This window comes from Zingiber officinale, chromosome 2B (genome assembly GCF_018446385.1).
Source record: "Zingiber officinale cultivar Zhangliang chromosome 2B, Zo_v1.1, whole genome shotgun sequence".
Classification (NCBI taxonomy): Eukaryota; Viridiplantae; Streptophyta; class Magnoliopsida; order Zingiberales; family Zingiberaceae; genus Zingiber; species Zingiber officinale.
The window spans coordinates 29,282,808-29,300,178 of NC_055989.1; the positions used below are offsets into that span (position 1 = coordinate 29,282,808).

Consider the following 17,371-nt stretch of genomic DNA (forward strand, 5'->3'; position numbering starts at 1 on the left):
AGCAATGAATTCAAAAATAGAATCTATGTATTCTAACAAAGTTTGGGAGCTAGTAGAACCACCAAATAGTGTAAAAGCTATTGGATGTAAATGGGTCTACAAAAGAAAAAGAGGGACAGACGGGAAGGTGGAAACCTTCAAAGCAAGGCTTGTTGCAAAGGGGTATACTCAGAAAGAGGGAATTGATTATGAGGAAACCTTTTCGCCGGTAGCTATGCTTAAGTCTATCCAAATACTTTTATCTATTACTGCTCATATGGATTATGAGGTTTGGAAAATGGATGTCAAGACAACTTTCCTTAATGGAAGTCTTGAAGAAAACATCCATATGAAGCAACCAGAAGGGTTTATTGGAAAGGGCAAAAAGCATCTTGTATGTAAGCTCAATCAGTCTATTTATGGACTGAAGTTAGCTTCAAGATCTTGGAACATCCAGTTCAATGAAGTAATCCAGTCTTATGGATTTATTCAGTGTCCGGATGAGTTTTGTGTATACAAGAAGTGTGATGGAAACGTGGTGGCATTTCTTGTACTATATATAGATGACATTTTGTTAATTGACAACAATGTCAAAGTGTTGTCAGAAGTAAGGGTATGGTTGTCCAAGCAATTCAATATGAAGGACTTGGGAGAATGCGAACATATTCTTGGGATCAAAGTAATAAGGGATTGCAAGAAAAGAATATTGTGCTTATCCCAAGCATCATATATCGATACTATCCTAGCTCATTTTAGCATGCAAAACTCCAAGAAAGGTATTCTACCTTTTTGTCATAGAGTATCTTTATCTAAAGAGATGTCTCCTAAGACATCAAAAGAGATAGAGGAAATGAAGGCAGTTCCTTATGCTTCAGCTGTAGGAAGCCTAATGTATGCAATGTTATGCACGAGACCGGATATCTGTTTTACCATGGGCATAGTTAGCAGATATCAAAGTAATCTAGGATAGAGACATTGGATTGCCGTAAATCATATATTAAAGTACCTGAGAAGGACTAGAGATTATATGTTGGTTTACCAAGCAGATGATTTTCTCCCTGTGGGTTACACGGATTCTGACTTCCAATTAAATAGGGACAATAGTAATTCTATCTCAAGTTATGTGTTTACTTTAGGAGGTGGAGCCATAGCATGAAGGAGTGTTAAGTAGAAATGCGTTTTAGACTCCACCATGGAAGCTGAGTATGTGGCAGCCTCTGAGCCAGCCAAAGAAGCTTTATGGCTTAGGAACTTCTTGATGGACTTAGATGTGATTCCTAGTTTGCCTAAAATCATCACAATTTATTGTGATAATAGTGGCGTGGTAGCAAACTCAAAGGAACCACGAGCCCATAAGGCGAGTAAACAAATTGAGCACAAGTACCACTTGATACGAGATATCGTAAAGTAAGGAGAAGTTGTTGTCACTAATATTGCATCAGCAGATAATCTGGCAGATCCTTTCACTAAGGCCCTTCCGAAGAAAGCTTTTAATCAGCATGTTGAGGGGATAGGAATCAGATGTATGGCAGCATAGTCTTTTAGTATAAATGGGAGATTGTTAGAATGTATACTAAAAGTCTAGCTTTTTATATAAACTTTTATTTTGAAATAAGAATCACATTGGTCAAATATCTATATTTATATGCTAAATGTAGTTGTTCATTTAATTTATATTGAAGATAACATGGTGTGTGGTGTCACACAGAAGATTATGTTATCAGTTCCTTATAAATTATAAATAGTTGCTCACAACCAAGATGGAATGTGATAAATCATTGGAATGGTTGTAGTGTAATTTGGTATTAGTTTATCTTGACTATAAAATTACACTAGTACACTCTGAGTGTATTGAGCAGGACCATTTGAGGTTGTTCTTTTTATACTGACTGTAAAAAAGAACAGAACCTCTGTTATTATGGAAGTGCATACTCTTAATCATGATATAATAACAAGCACGTATACTTAATATTTATTTCTTTAATTTATCAAAGGGTGAGATTTAGTTCATTAAATCAATAGACCTGATAAGTTGAGAAATGATATTATTTATATGGTATGTTGTTGATTATAGAATGAAATTGTGTCCTAGTGATCTAGGTTGGTGATGTCCCCTCGAGGAGCTCATAAGGATTGTCATGTAAACCCTGCAGGTGGACTTAGTCCGATATGACAATAAGGTTGAGTGGTACTACTCTTGGAGCTAAATATTAATTAAGTGAGTTGTCAGTAACTCATTTAATTAGTGGGCATTCGACATGATAAAAAGAAGTCCATATTCTAATATGGGATTGGTGCGGTAGTGCAATAATAGCTCTTTAGTTGTATGAGTTATTATTGATGAACTTGAGTTAGGTGATCGGGGCGAACATGGGAAGCTCAAGCTCATCGGGAGACCAAAACCAATTCCTCCTCTCGGTCCCTGTTGTAGCCTCTTATTTATAAAGCCTTATATATACCCAAAGCCCAGCTTCTTAACCAAGCTTAAGGGCCGACCACATCCTTGCTTGGAGCCCAAGCAAGAGGTCGGCCAAACCAAGCTTGGAGCTCAAGCTAGGGTCGGCCAAGCCTTGCTTGGTGCTCAAGCAAGGGGCCGACCATATAAGAAGAGAAAAGGAAATAAAAGAGAGTTTTTATTTTGTTAAAAACTTTCCTTTTATAATGTTTTCCACATGGTTTTAAAAGAGAGTTTTAAATTTTAAAATCTTTCCTTTTATAGGTTTCTACAAAGGATTAAAAGAGAGATTTGAAATCTTTCCTTATTTGTAGTTATCTATAATGTTTAAAAGAAAGATTTTAATTTTAAACTTTTATTTTTTGTAACCATGATTTAAAAGGAGTTTTATTTTAAAACTTTTCTTTTATAGATATCCACAAAAGGATTTAAAAGAGAAGATTTTAATTTTATAAAACATGTCTTTTATATCTAACCACAAAAGGGATTTTAAAAGAGAGATTTTAATTTTTTATTTAAAATCTTTCCTTGTTTGATGAACAAGTGGTGGCCGGGCATGTAAAGGAATAAAAGGAAGTTTTAATTTTTTGTTTTATAACTTTCCTTTTTTGGATTCACCAAGGATTATAAAAGAAAGGGAGAGGGTGCCTCATTGAGAACAACCTAAGCCTTGCATCTGTTGGTTGATACTCAGAATATCGTACCGGTTCCCCTGTACAAAAATTTTGTACAAGTCCTGAACCATTCCTAACAACCTATTGTATTCTTTAGAAATTAAATTAGGAATCACAAGTGGAACTTAATATTATTGATTCTAAATTTAACTTATCTGTTCTTAGAGGTTTAGACTTGGATCACAAACGATACTTAACATCATTGATCCAAATCCACCCATGTTACAAATTCAATTAAATATTAATTTCATAGATTGACTTCCCGGTTAAACATGGCGAGGCACTAGGCCTTCTTGGGTATGGGAGCATCCACCACTTCCTAGACAAAGCCTTTCAATGAAATTTAATATTTAATTTCCTTATAGTAACCCTAGGTTTAACGAAAGGGAACAATCGAATCGCAAGATCGAAAAAAAATAAAAGAACACAAACTCGAATCACAAATTCGAAACCTAGAATCATATGCCTCTTGTGTTTGGTATTTCAAAATCTATACAAAGAAAACTAGTATGATACGGAATAGAATTACTAGTTATACCATTCTTTGTAAGCAACAATCTCTTGATCTTCTATCATATTCCTCTTCTTATCTCGGAAGTCGTGTGGACGATGATCTATCGAGAAGAGAACTACCGAAGCTTCCTTCTTCTCCAAGAAAGTTTCGGCCACCACAAGAACTCCAAGAGAAGATGAGGTTCGACCACCACCAAGCTCCAAGGGATGCTAAGAAACAAGACCTCCTATCTCTCCTTCTTCCTTTAGCAAGATTCGGCCACCAACCAAGCTCCTTGAGATGAAGATGCCACCGGCCAAGGAAGAAGAATAGGAGAGGGAGAGGAAGAGAGGGGCCGGCCACCAACCAAGGAAGAGAGGAAATAATAGAAGAGATATTGTTATGAGGTGAGGCACCTCTACCCTCTCTTTTATATTCCTTGGTTTTGGCAAATAAGGAAAGTTTTATTAAAACTTCCTTATTCTCCTTGCCAATGAAAGGAAAGTTTAATAAAATTTCCCTTTCAAACTATATATTGCCGACCACCTTAATCCCTCCAAACAAGGAAAGTTTTAAACATAAAATTAAAACTTCCTAATTTGTTTCCGGAAATTTTTAAATAAAAATTTCTCTTTTGAAAATTCCCTTCATGGTTAGTCATAAAAGGAAACTTTTATAAATTAAAATATCTCTATTAAAACATGTGGATGATTTACAAAAAGGAAAGTTTTCTCTAAAATTAAAATCTTCCTTTCAATCTACGAATAAGGAAAGATATTAAATCTTTTCTTAATCTTTTGTAGAAAATATAAAAGAAAAGATTTAATTTTAAAACTCTCTTTTAAAATCATGAGGATGGTTACAAAAAAAGGAAAGTTTTATCAAAAATTAAAATCTTCCTTTTAACTATAAATAAGGAAAGATTTCAAATCTTTCTCTTAATCTTTTGTAGAAAACTATAAAAGGAAAGATTTAAATTTTAAACTCTCTTTTAAAACCATGGCTTCCAAATAAGAAAAGATTTAAAAAAATAAAATCCTTTTATTTTAATGTGGCTGGCCACACCAAGCTTGGGTTCAAGCTAGGGTCGGCCACCTAATGAAACCAACTCACCTTGGTTTGGCCGACCCTAGCTTGGGCTCCAAGCTAGGCTTGGCCGGCCACCTTAAGGTGGGTAAGAAGGTGGGTATGGGTGGGTATAATACTTTATAAATAAGATGTTACGATAAGGACCAAGAGGAGGAATTGGTTTTGGTCTCCCGATAAAATTAAGCTTCCCGTCACTATGTGAAAATCGATAATAGACTTCGGATATTATCCGAAGTAGACGCACGTGAAGTAAAAGGTTTATTTTTTTACTTCGGCACATGATTACCGAAGTCTATCACCGGTTCAAAACCGATTCAAAATCGGACCGGTTTCGAAGTAAAAAACCCTTATTACTTCATCAAGACCAGTAAAATTACCGAAGTAGTTGATGATATATTACTGCAGAAGTAACATTGTCTAACGAAGTTTAAAGAAGTTATGACTTCACAATTGTTTATATTATGGTGTAGTAAATAGTTAATATTACTTCTGCATATTTTAGCTTGATCGAAGTAATTGTTATTGAAATACTTCATCATAGTATGGAAGTAGGAAAGCATATTTTACTACACTTCAACAATTTACGTTACCGCAGTAATACATACGAATGACTTCAACAATTTTAATCAGTGACAAAGTAAATAGTTTTTTAAACTACGACAATATTTAAATATACCGAAGTCTTATGTATTGTATTACTTCATCATTTTTATTTATAGTATTGAAGTAGTTGACTATATTTTACTACAATACAAATTTAATTGACAAAAGTGTATATCATAATATTTTGCTATAACACAATAATTTTCATCACCAAAATTGAACAAATATATCACAAATATCTGTCAAATACAATTCAAAAGTGTATTCATAAAAGAAATGTTTAAGCATAACCCAAAAACTTTTGTATCCATAAATCTCTAAATACAATCTAAACTTTATATCATAGCCTACACTTAGGCACCCACATAGAAATAGACAAATTCGCTCCATTCACTTCTGACTTCATCATACTGAGATTGATTGTAATACTGTTTATTTTTTGATGCTGCAAACTGAATCATTAACAAAAATTTGAGGATCAATGAAAAATAACTTAATATTTTATAAAGAAAATATTTCATAAAGAAGAAATTCACCTTTCTCTCCAATTGTGGATATTCATCTAAGACTATCTCTTTCATGTACAGCATCACACAATATCCACATTCAACACCACCATTTTGTTTAAGATTACCCTAATGAAATTGAAAATGTCATGCAAGAAGTCACAATCCAAATAATAAGAATTATTAATTGATGTCTAAATACATAGTCACAATACATACTGTCAATTGTTTAAAACCTGGTCCTTTTGAAATACCCCTTGATGCATTGTATACCTTGACTCCACTACAATGTAAAAATAGAAAATTAGTTTTTCAACCTATAATGAATTGAATGCATTCAAAATTAGCATAAGTTACGACTTACTTGGTCACAATAGTTTGCCAAGCATGATCTCGGTTCCTGTTACTCAAAGAGTCCAATAAATATATCATATTCTTGTCTTCATTAATTATAGTCAAGATCCAATGGTACCTGCACAAAAAAAATATAGCATTGACTAGCATGTAGTAGGAAAAAATAAATAATTAAAATCTTACCCAGTGTTATATGGGATGAAGCATATGCTATCCCTGTTCGATGCTCCCAACTGAGCAGCAATATGTTGTGATAATTTACTACCTTCTTCACCCACACCGCATGTAGGTATGTGACCAGGATCCACAAATGACACATACTCAGCTCTATTTTCTTTCTTCATGTATTTGTAAAGGTAACTGCAAGGTATTAATTGCAAGGTAATGGCAAAGTAATGAAAAATCTAAATATACCCCATGTAGACCAAAGCAAAAACATATGAACAAATATTGAGAACAAAGCAAAGCATGTGAACAAATATTGTATTTAACACATAACATACCCCATGTAAACCAAAATGTGTCTGGCACCTATCTCTTTCATCTCCATAAAGCGTAAGATATCTTCTCTTAGCAACCATACACTTTTAGGACTCCCAAACATAGCTTCATCAAATTCTATGTGTATGCTCTCATCTTTAGGCATCAATCTGATAGCATACGAGTAGATATACTTGCATGCCATCGGTAAAGTTTTCTCAATTTCCTTGTACTTGTCCTGATCACCATGAAGATCCGAAGGAGCAAATGATTGATGTTGTACATTCTTCTGCAATATGTTAAAATATTCAAATGAGTATTCAAATGATTAAGATTTTTTCCAATACCAACTTTTCAAGAAAATTGAAAGTACCTTCTTCGTTGGTAAAATTACCAACTCTTTAGGCCAAGCAACAATTGTTCCAACAGCATCATTGACGATTGTTGGTCCAGACCGAATTGGGATTGGAAGCTCTGCTTCTTCATCTAAGACAACATCAATAGATACCTTGAAATTCCCTTCCCCAAGTGGAACATGATGAATCAGTATATTTGGGCCTCCTTCTGATAGTATTGTACCATATGCCACCACATTTTCACGTTGCTTGACAGCCAAGTTACATTTTTTCCCCTTTAAGAACATGAAATTGTATATAAATATCTGAATTTGAAAGAAAAATAACTTTGACATAAAATTAAGAATTATAGAACCTCCAAGTTTGAAGTGCCACATTCATAAACCTCCACATCATCTCTCCATTTTGGGTCGTTCATGTTTGAGGACTTGTTTGATATCACAGGCTCACAAGTTTGATTATCAATGACCTGAGCAAGTTGAGCCTTTAATTTCTCTACTTCAGCCTTCAAGCTCTTATTCTCCTCTGATTGCTCTTTGAAGTTATCGATCGAATCCTTTGGGACTGATTCCCTTTTCTTTCTTGCAGTTTTAAAGTAGAGTTGGGGTTTTACACATCCTCCCACGCCTCTAACCCGTCCATAATGTTCTGGATTTCCTAAGGCAGTAGTTAACACATCATTCATCCCAGAAGATTTGAACTCTCCTTTGACTTTCTTTTCCAACAAGTCATCCTACAATATGAGATTGTAACATATCAATCAAAAAATTCCAATATTATTTAGAAAGACAATATGAAAATTAGATAAAAAATATTTACAATTTTTTCAGCGACTTCTGCTATTTCCATATTTGTTATGTTACCAGATTTGTCCTCGCGAGCTTTACGCCAAAGTATTGATCTATCAACTTCCTCATTTTCAGCAATTAATTTTTTCTCCCTCTATAATTCTAAAAATGATTAGTTACATAATATTAAATACTTGCTTGAAAATGACAAATACAATGCTTCGAAGCTTACCAATTCAGCCTCTAACCCGATGTAACCCTTGCGAGACAGTCTGTGATGGTATTTATAATGCATCGTTCGTTCTTTTTGCTTTTTATGAATAACCTACATAAATGCAAATGAACTAATATTACTGTAAGCAAACAAACATAATATACTATAAGCAAACAAACATTTCAAACAAACATACTATACTGTTTGTTTACAGGTACCGAAGTAAGCAAACAAACTTTAAGGAACCGAAGTAAGCAAACAAACATTGCAGGTTACTGTTTGTTTGCAGATGTTGCTGCAATCTGAAGTAATAGGCAAACTTACTTGCTGCAAACAAAGATCACCAGATGTCCCTGCCCTTGATAATTATGTTATGTTTCAAGGCCTTAATTACTGGGTAGCTATCTCATAACTATCTTCGGCAACTAGGTTTCCGGTAGCACAATACTAAGATAATTACTTACTAACTACTAGTAGTGAAGCAGTGCCAATCAGAATGGAGGGCCCTACCATTACGAACCTAATCACTACTCTGATTAGGGCCCTCCATTCAGAGTAATTATAGGCATTCCTATCTATTAGCTTTCCCTATCAGTAAACTACTAGGCATTCCTATCTATTAAGGCAAGCCTTCTAATTGGCTTTTATACCAATTAGCTTCTTATAGGCATTCCTACGGCCTTACTAGTGTGGCCGATATGTGTGAAGGTAAGTAATTACTAAGTAGTGAATTATACATAATTACTTATAATTAGTCTCTGAAGTACTGTTAGAGTCTCTGAAGTTTGCATTTACAATACTTAGTTCATCTTGAGTTTGCCGATAGCTACTTAGTAATTACTTATACTGTTAGCCCTGGATAACTAGTAGTCAAGTAGCTAGCAAAACACATTATAACTATGTTATGTTTCTGAGTTTTAATTTCTTTTCTTCTCCAGAAGGATGGTTCAAGGAATTTCAAATTTAATCTTTGTAATTTTCTTTTAACTTGTTTCATTGGGTCAGTGTGAATTACTTCTCATTCCTTGTTATTAATATATGGGATAACAGATGGTGATGTATATATTTTTAGTCCCATTTTCATAGGATCAATTTAATTACAAGATATATATCTACACTCGAAACTATTGGGAAGTTTCTAGCGAAAGAGAATATCTATCACTCGATACTATTGGGAAGTTTCTAGCGAAAGAGAATATCTATCAGAGTTATTGAAGCATATCAATGACCAAAGTAAGGAGTAGGCATAGGGCATAACTACATTTGTTTGTGTTTTAATCTGATTATCTATTGGGTTGGATTTACTTCGATAATTAACTCAATTTGTAAGCAAACAAATTATATTCCATAGAATTGTAAATGCAAATCAACAAATAACACTACACAATTAGTAAATGCAGGATTTTGAACTTGCAAATGCAAAAGAACAAACAACACTATACTATAAAAAAGTTACTACAATCCTTAACACCATTACGTATGCTTTCCCTAACACCATGAGTACGTACCTCCCATGATGGATGAAGTCTCTCATCTACAAATGCTTTCCAAACTGCTTTTGGAATCTGATATTGACTCGGTGAAGAACTCAAATTTTCAGGATTGTCTTTATTTGGCCAAACAAATCTGCTAGTGAATTTGTTTTTGAAATCTCTCCATTTTTGAGATGCTGAATTCATCACAGCAGCCTCGCTTTGTGGTGCTAATTCAAACACATTCTGCAACACAAAATATTAGTTGGTACTATTAATAGAGAAGTTGAAGAAGAATAAGGAAAAAAGCAACATACAAGCTAGATGATTATACAACTAATATGATAAGAATGAATTAATGATGGCAATGACAACATAGAGTTGGAAAGCTAATTTCATTTGGGATTATATTTATATATTAATCTTACCGAGATCTCTTCCCATACTTTTTGTTTTATATTTTCTGGAACAGTAGGCCAAGACTTTATGTTGATTGGCACCATAGTTCTAGCAACAGAGCCAATGTAAGATTGCAATGCCTTTCCATTTGCATTGTATAATGGGCGTCCCATGTCATCATAATCAATCTTTGCTTTTTTCCCCCATCTTGCAACTGCAGTGAGTTTACACATTGATGTAGGACCTCGTTTATTCTTCTGCACATCTACAGAACGTTCTTCTCTATCAGTAACTCCATGTAGCTCCGCATCGGCTACTCCATGTAGCTCAGCATCGGCTACTCCATGTATCTCCTCAACTGCTACTCCCTGTTTTTTACGGTCCATCGAGTATTATCTGCATAATAACATAAATGTAACCAATGTTAAAATTTGTACAATAATAGTAACATAAACATGACATAAATAATTACAATAACACATATAAATAAATAACAACACAAGCGTAAACATGACATAGAATTGCATAACATAATTACTTAAAGTGCATACAGCATTCCTTCATGTTCAAAACATAAACATTGGATAAAAATACAAAACATCATTTTTTCTTTTTTGTGACCCATACACCCTCAATTTCTGATCTAAAATATCTTTCATGTGCAGGAATACTATGAGTATCAACATCATCGATTGGTCGAGAATCTGGAATACTGCTCCAATCATCATCATCTCCCTCATAACATCTATTTGGAACTGGGAGCACAATTGACCACCCATTTTTTAATGGATCATCAATATAAAAGACTTGGTTGACTTGACTTGCAAGCACAAATTCGTCATTCTTGTGTCCTCATTTGTTCAAATTAACTAAGGTGAAACCACATTCATCGTTGTTGATTATTCCTTTATCATTTGCAACCCACGCGCACTTGAAAAGAGGAACGTGAAATTGATGATAGTCTAATTCCCATATTTCTTCAATCACTCCATAGTAAGATACATCAGCTAGCAAGGGATTCTTATCTTTAGCACTACACACAAGCATTGTGTTGGTAACTAAAGAAACCCCACTGTTTTGACAAACTCTGTCATCATCCCGCGCCTTTGTTTGGTATAAATTACCATTTATCACATAACTATTATACTTAAGGATTTGCACACGCGGTCCATGGGCCAACCATGTTAATGTCGATGTTGTTCCACCATTGCAACTGTCAATTTCAGCAGCCACCTAACATGTATTCAATTTGAATATGGTGATTAAAAATAATAGATATAAGTTGTTCAGCTCAAATGATAGTAAAAATTTAATGAATCTAGTATCCACCTTTGCACGAAACCAATCAATAAACCTCTTGTTGTGAGCATCTTGTATCCACCTTTCATCTTTCTCTTTTTTGGGAAACATTGATTTCAAAAATATTTTATGTTCACTGTAGAAGTATTAATATATAAATTTGTGTTAGACATTAGATAATCTAAATTACATATGCAAAATCATAAATAATACAAAACACTTACATTATATAGGGAGATACTTCTTCCATATTTTCTAGCACAGTCAAATGTGCTTGTTGCAGATCAACTTGTTGCACTACAATTGGTGCGTTGCATGCTTGCAAGCCAGAAATATTTGCTTTCGAGTCTCGTATTGATTGAGGGACTCCAATAGGATCAACGCCATTAAGATATTCTGAACAAAACTCAATTGCTTCTTCTGCTAAATATCTTTGAACAATGCAACCTTCAGGATGTTTTCGACTGCCCACATAACTCTTAAGCACCTTCATGCTTCTTTCAAATGGATACATCCATCTGAAGTAAATTGGTCCACATAATCGGACTTCTCGAACAAGATGGACAGTTAAGTGAAGCATGATATCGAAGAAAGATGGGGGAAAATATTGCTCCAATAAGCAGAGTGTAACAACCAAGTCAGATTGCAGCTTATCTAACTTGGCTACATCTATAACTTTGCAACAAATATCTTTGAAGAAGAAGCATAATCTTATGATGGCATATCTAACATGTTTTGGCAGTGCATCACGTATGACTATTGGCAAGAAATGCTGCATTAATACATGACAATCATGGGATTTCAAGCAAGTCAACTTCAACTGATCCATGCACACAATATTATTCATGTTCGAAGAGAAACCTTCTGGAACTTTTATATCCTTTAATGACTTGCACACTTGCAACTTTTCTTTTTTTGTGAATGAGCACGCAGCAAGAGGAAGATATGTTCTCTTCTCCCCACTATAGGTGTTAATTCAGGCCTAATTCCCATCTCAACCATGTCCAATCTAGCTGCCACATTATCCTTGGTTTTTCCTTTAACATTCATCAAAGTATTAATGAGGGATTCAAAGACATTTTTCTCAATGTGCATAACATCAAGACAATGCCTTACATGCAGGTGTTTCCAGTAAGGAATATTAAAAAAGATTGACTTCTTCTTCCAACATTTTCTGAAATTTGTTGCTCCTAAATCTTTTTCTTCTATATTGGCTTCCAACTTATTAGCCTTTGCCTTCTTTATTTTCCCTCTCACACTTATCTTCTTTCCAAACTCACACCTTATGTCAGAAAGTTTGTCAAACAACTTAATCCCAGATAATGGTCTAGCTGCTTCTTCAAGTTCCTCCATGCCATTAAACTCCTTCATTTGCCTACGATAGGGATGAAATCGTGATAGGAATCTTCTATGGCCAGCAAATGACATTTTCTTCCCATTTTCCAAGTGTCTTGCATAAGTATCTTCTCCGCATACTGGACATGCATAATAACCATGTGTAGTACATCCACTAAGGTTACCATAGGCAGGAAAGTCATTGATGGTCCATAATAAGACTGCTTTAAGAGTGAAGAACTGCCTTCGATAAGCATCATAGACTCCATCAACTCCTTCCCACAATCGTTGCAAATCTTCAACTAGCACCTCCAGATAGACATCAATATCATTTCCAGGCTGCTTAGGCCCTGAAATGAGCATAGTTAGCATGATGTATTTCCTCTTCATGCACATATTTGGAGGTAAATTATAGTTGACCAACATGATTGGCCAACAGCTGTACCGACTGCTAAGGTTGCTATGAGGATTAATGCCATCAGCTGCAAGTGCTAGGCGAAGATTTCTTGGCTCACTTTCAAATTCAGGCCACATATGATCCACCAACTTCCATGACGGTGAATCAACTGGATGACGTAACTGACCAACAACTCTTGTAGAATCTGCATGCCATGTTAAATTTCTCGAGGTCTCTAAAGATTTAAACATGCGCTTAAATCTTGGAATGGGAGGGAAATACCAAACCACCTTAGCAGGAACACCTTTCTTCTCAACCTTGTTTTTGGTTAGCTTCCACCGTGACAAGCCACATCTAGGGCAACTTACGCAGTTTTCATATTGCTTTCTATAAAGAATGCAATCATTTGAACAAGCATGAATCTTTTCATGAGTCAGCGCTAAACAACTCAATGTCTTTTTTACATCATACATTGAGGATGGTAGATTGTGATTATTTGGTAGCATATCCCCAAAATCTAATAGTAGATCTGAAAATAGAGCATCACTCATTCCATGCCTTGCTTTGGTATTGTACAGTTTAACAAGTGCACTCAACTTTGTGTAACGTTCGCATCCCTTGTACAATGGCTTCTCTGATTCCTCTAAAAATTTCATAAACGCTTCAGGATTTTCTGTATAATTATCGTACGCTGCTTCACACATGTGAGCGGTTTCAAAGTTGTCATAATCATTATTAATTGGCCCCTGGTTGTCACTCCATTTTACTTTATCATCTTTAGCAGGCTCACCATGCCAAATCCAATTCACATAGTTTTGACTAAAACCATGGAAATAAAGATGCTCTGAAATGGACTTAATCGACCCTTTTTTAAGATTGATACATTTGCAATAAGGACAATAAATGTCATTGGGGTCAATATTCGGATTCTGTAAACAATCTTTAATGAACTGTTCCACACCTTCCTCATACTGTTTGGACCTTCTATCCGAGTATATCCAGGATTTATTCATTTTAATCTAGCAAAATCCCCAAACAAATAGGTCAAAATCTGAAGATATTAAAGTAAATAAATAAAAGTTAAAAAATACTAAATGCAACTCAAAATGTAAAATCATTGGAACTTCAATTTGTGAAATCTAATACAAGTAAGAAGAGATAGACCAAAGAGGTTGGTGTGTGGTATGAAGAAAAATTTATTAAAATTAATATATTAATCTCTAATGGTATTAAGTTGTTTATAATATATGTTGGTTAACAAAAGAGTTATCAATAGTTTCATAATTTCATTGTAAATAATAATATAGATTTGTAAATACATAATTGCATTGTAGAAAGAGCTATAAAATGGTCAACATACATTGCATAATATTTCTCTAATGGTCAACCTACATTGCATTTGGCATGTGTTGTACTTATACTTAATGTTCTCATTTGTTTGTACACTTCCGTATCAACTTTTTTTGTTTATCACCTACCTTTGCAATCCTATTACGTTCCTTTCTTTTCTTCACTCATCTTCCTTCTTGCTCAAGAAGTGCAGATTCTTCCCCTTTTTCTCCAGCAATTCATTTCCTTCTCCTAATGATTCAAGCCCTACGAGTTAAAACCTATGACAGATTATCTATTGCAGATCAAATTGTGTCCCTCTCTACTTTTGCTGATTTTTTTCTGAAGTTGAAGATTTACCATCGATACCAAGCTTCAAACAGTGTTGTGACTGTTCTTGCATTAGGTGCTATGATCTAAACTTTTTTGGCAGGCTACTCGGGATTAATTGGAGAAAATCTATCAACATACCAAGTAACCTATCCTTAGTTTAGTCATATATCATGTAAAAAAGTTATCTTTGTTAGGGTACTGCTGTAAAAAAATTTTGGAGTTCATATTCTTTTGGTGGGAAGAAAAAACAAATACCATCCTAGTTTTATATTCTTGTCTCGTAACAATTTGAAGTGTTAATGGTTGGCTTTAGTTTTGCACAATTTGGCTCTTGGGTTTCTGTAGATAAATGTTTCTAACATGGTAGTTGTTTTCAGGTATGACAAGGAAACTACACCGTGCAGTCTAATTAGAAATCCAGAAGCAATCCAGACTCCATGTTCTAGCAATAGACGAACCAATTCTAGAGGAACTAACAGAAAACCTGAAACCTTTCATCAGAACATACCTACTACTCAAGAGATGGAGGAGATATCTATAAGTAGAATATTAATGGCACAACATAGGAAAGAAGGGGTCAAGAAGAAAGAAACCTAGTGTCGGGTGACTCTCGGCGTCAGGGAGAAAATGCAGAAGAAGCTGTCGTTCGCGTTGGGGAGAAACGCCGAAGGAGGAGATAGCCGTCGGGGGGAAAAGAGGCACGAAGGAGAAGGCTGGTGTCGAGGGGCTGTCGCGCGTCAGGGAGGAACCTCGACGAGTGGCCGTCGCGCGTCGTCGGGGAGAAAGCAAAGAGGAGAAAATGCGAGAAGAAATTAAAAGGGCAGATTTAGGTTTAGGGTATAAACCTTATAATTATAAAAGTGAATTAAAAATCCTTATAATTATAAAACCAATTCATTGAAAAATCCTTATAATTAATAAACCAATTCAACTTTTAACCAACTATAACACTAATATTAATTCATTTAACTTATTACTTCATCAATTATCCATATAAAATTTATTTTATAACCTATTACTTCTCCGAATATATAGTATGAAGTAAAAAGTCAGATAAAATTAGAAGTGAGATCCACATTTTTAAACCTATGAAGTATAAAATTATATTTACTGCATCAAATTTATTATCGAAGTTGATTATCATATATTACTTCGCACTTGCTGATTGACGAAGTAAACAGTGGCGAAGTCTATTGTTCATTTTCACATAGTGCGTGTTCGCCCTGAACACCCAACTTAATTTTATCAATAATAATTCATACCGCTAAAGAATTATTATTGAACTACCGCACAAGTCCCAATTTACATTTTGGGCTCCTTCTTATCATGAGTGTGTTAGTCTCCCTGTGTTTAAGATATAGAATGTCCACTAATTAAATGAGTTACTGACAACTCACTTAATTAATATCTAGCTCCAAGAGTAGTACCACTCAACCTTATCGTCATGTCGGACTAAGTCCACCTGCAGGGTTTATATGACAATCCTCATGAGCTCCTCTTGGGGACATCATCAACCTAGATTACTAAGACATAGTTTCCTTCTATAATCAACAACATACACTATAAATGATATCATTTTCTAACTTATCGGGTCTATTGATTTATCGAATTAAATCACACCCTTTGATAAGTCAAAGAAATAAATATTAGATATATGTGCTTGTTATTATATCAGGATTAAGAGCACACACTTCCATAATAACAAAGGTCTTGTTCTTTTATGCAGTCAGTATAAAAAGAACTTACTTTAAATGGTTCAGCTCAATACACTCTGAGTGTACTAGTGTAATTTTATAGTTAAGATAAACTAATACCAAATTACACTACGACTATTCCAATGGTTTATTCCTTCCATCTTAGTCGTAAGCTACTGTTTATAATTTATAAGGAATTGATAACATGATCTTCTGTGTGTGACACCACACACCATGTTATCTACAATATAAATTAATTGAACAACTACACTTAGCATATAAATGTAGATATTTGACCAATGTGATTCTTTATTTCAAAAATAAATGTTTACAAAAAGCTAGACTTTTAGTATACACTCTAACAACATCTTCTCTATTGTGGTTGAAACTCCTCTCCTCTATTCCCTTGGTGGCCAGTCCTCTTTTTTCTCTATTCTCCTTTTGTTTTCTCTCTTGGAGGCCAGCGGCATCAAGTTTGGTTTTCTCTTGGTGGTCGGTTGCTTGAAGGAGAAGAAGAAGAGAAAGAAGCTCTCTTGTCTAGCATCCCTTGGAGGTTAGTTGGTGGCCGAAACTTGGAAGCAAAGGAAGAGGCTTGGGTGGATTTCATCTTGGTAGATCGTCGCCCACACAATGTCCAAGAGGAGGAGAGGAATACAACAGAAGATCAAGAGGTCTATAAGCTACTATGAAAGGTATAACTAGTTATTTGTTTCCGCATCATAACTAGTTCATCTTCTTTGTATAGATCTTGAAAAACCAAACACAAGAGGCTATCGATTTTAGGCTATCATTTTTGTTATCGATTTTGTGTTTTGATTTCATGTTTCGATATTGTGCTTCTATTGAGATCTCTGTAGTTAAACCTAGTTTACTATAAGAAGTTAAATATCCATTTTCTTTGAAAGGCTTTGTTTAGGAAGTGGTGGATGATCCCATATCCAAGAAGGCCTAGTGCCTTGCCATGTTTAACCTGGAAGCTGATCTTTGAAATAGATATTTAATTAACTTCCATAATATGGTTTAACTTAGGAAGATCACATTAATCAAACTTGGAGTAAAAATGTTAAGTATCATTTCCAATCCAAGTTTAACTTCTAAAGGATAATTTTGATTAATAATGTT

The 17,371-nt window shown here is 34.6% G+C and overlaps 1 protein-coding gene across 1 annotated transcript; it reads right to left on the reverse strand.

Moving 5' to 3' along the window:
- Positions 1-10,714: 10,714 nt before the first annotated feature.
- On the reverse strand, positions 10,715-13,597 carry LOC122048217. The gene is made up of 5 exons (XM_042609811.1): positions 13,470-13,597; positions 12,125-13,280; positions 11,386-11,933; positions 11,192-11,297; positions 10,715-11,095 (listed from the first exon to the last, which is right to left on the reverse strand). The coding sequence occupies exons 1-5, from the start codon at positions 13,595-13,597 to the stop codon at positions 10,715-10,717; spliced, it is 2,319 nt and encodes a 772-aa protein (XP_042465745.1).
- Positions 13,598-17,371: the final 3,774 nt, after the last annotated feature.

Coding starts and splice junctions, on each gene's coding strand:
- LOC122048217 (XM_042609811.1), bottom strand. CDS start 13,597: ATGTGTGAAGCAGCGTACGATAATTATACAGAAAATCCTGAAGCGTTT. Junction 11,298..11,385: donor GAAGTATCTCCCTATATAAT/GTAAGTGTTTTG, acceptor ATACTTCTACAG/TGAACATAAAATATTTTTGA. Junction 11,096..11,191: donor TTGATTGGTTTCGTGCAAAG/GTGGATACTAGA, acceptor AATACATGTTAG/GTGGCTGCTGAAATTGACAG.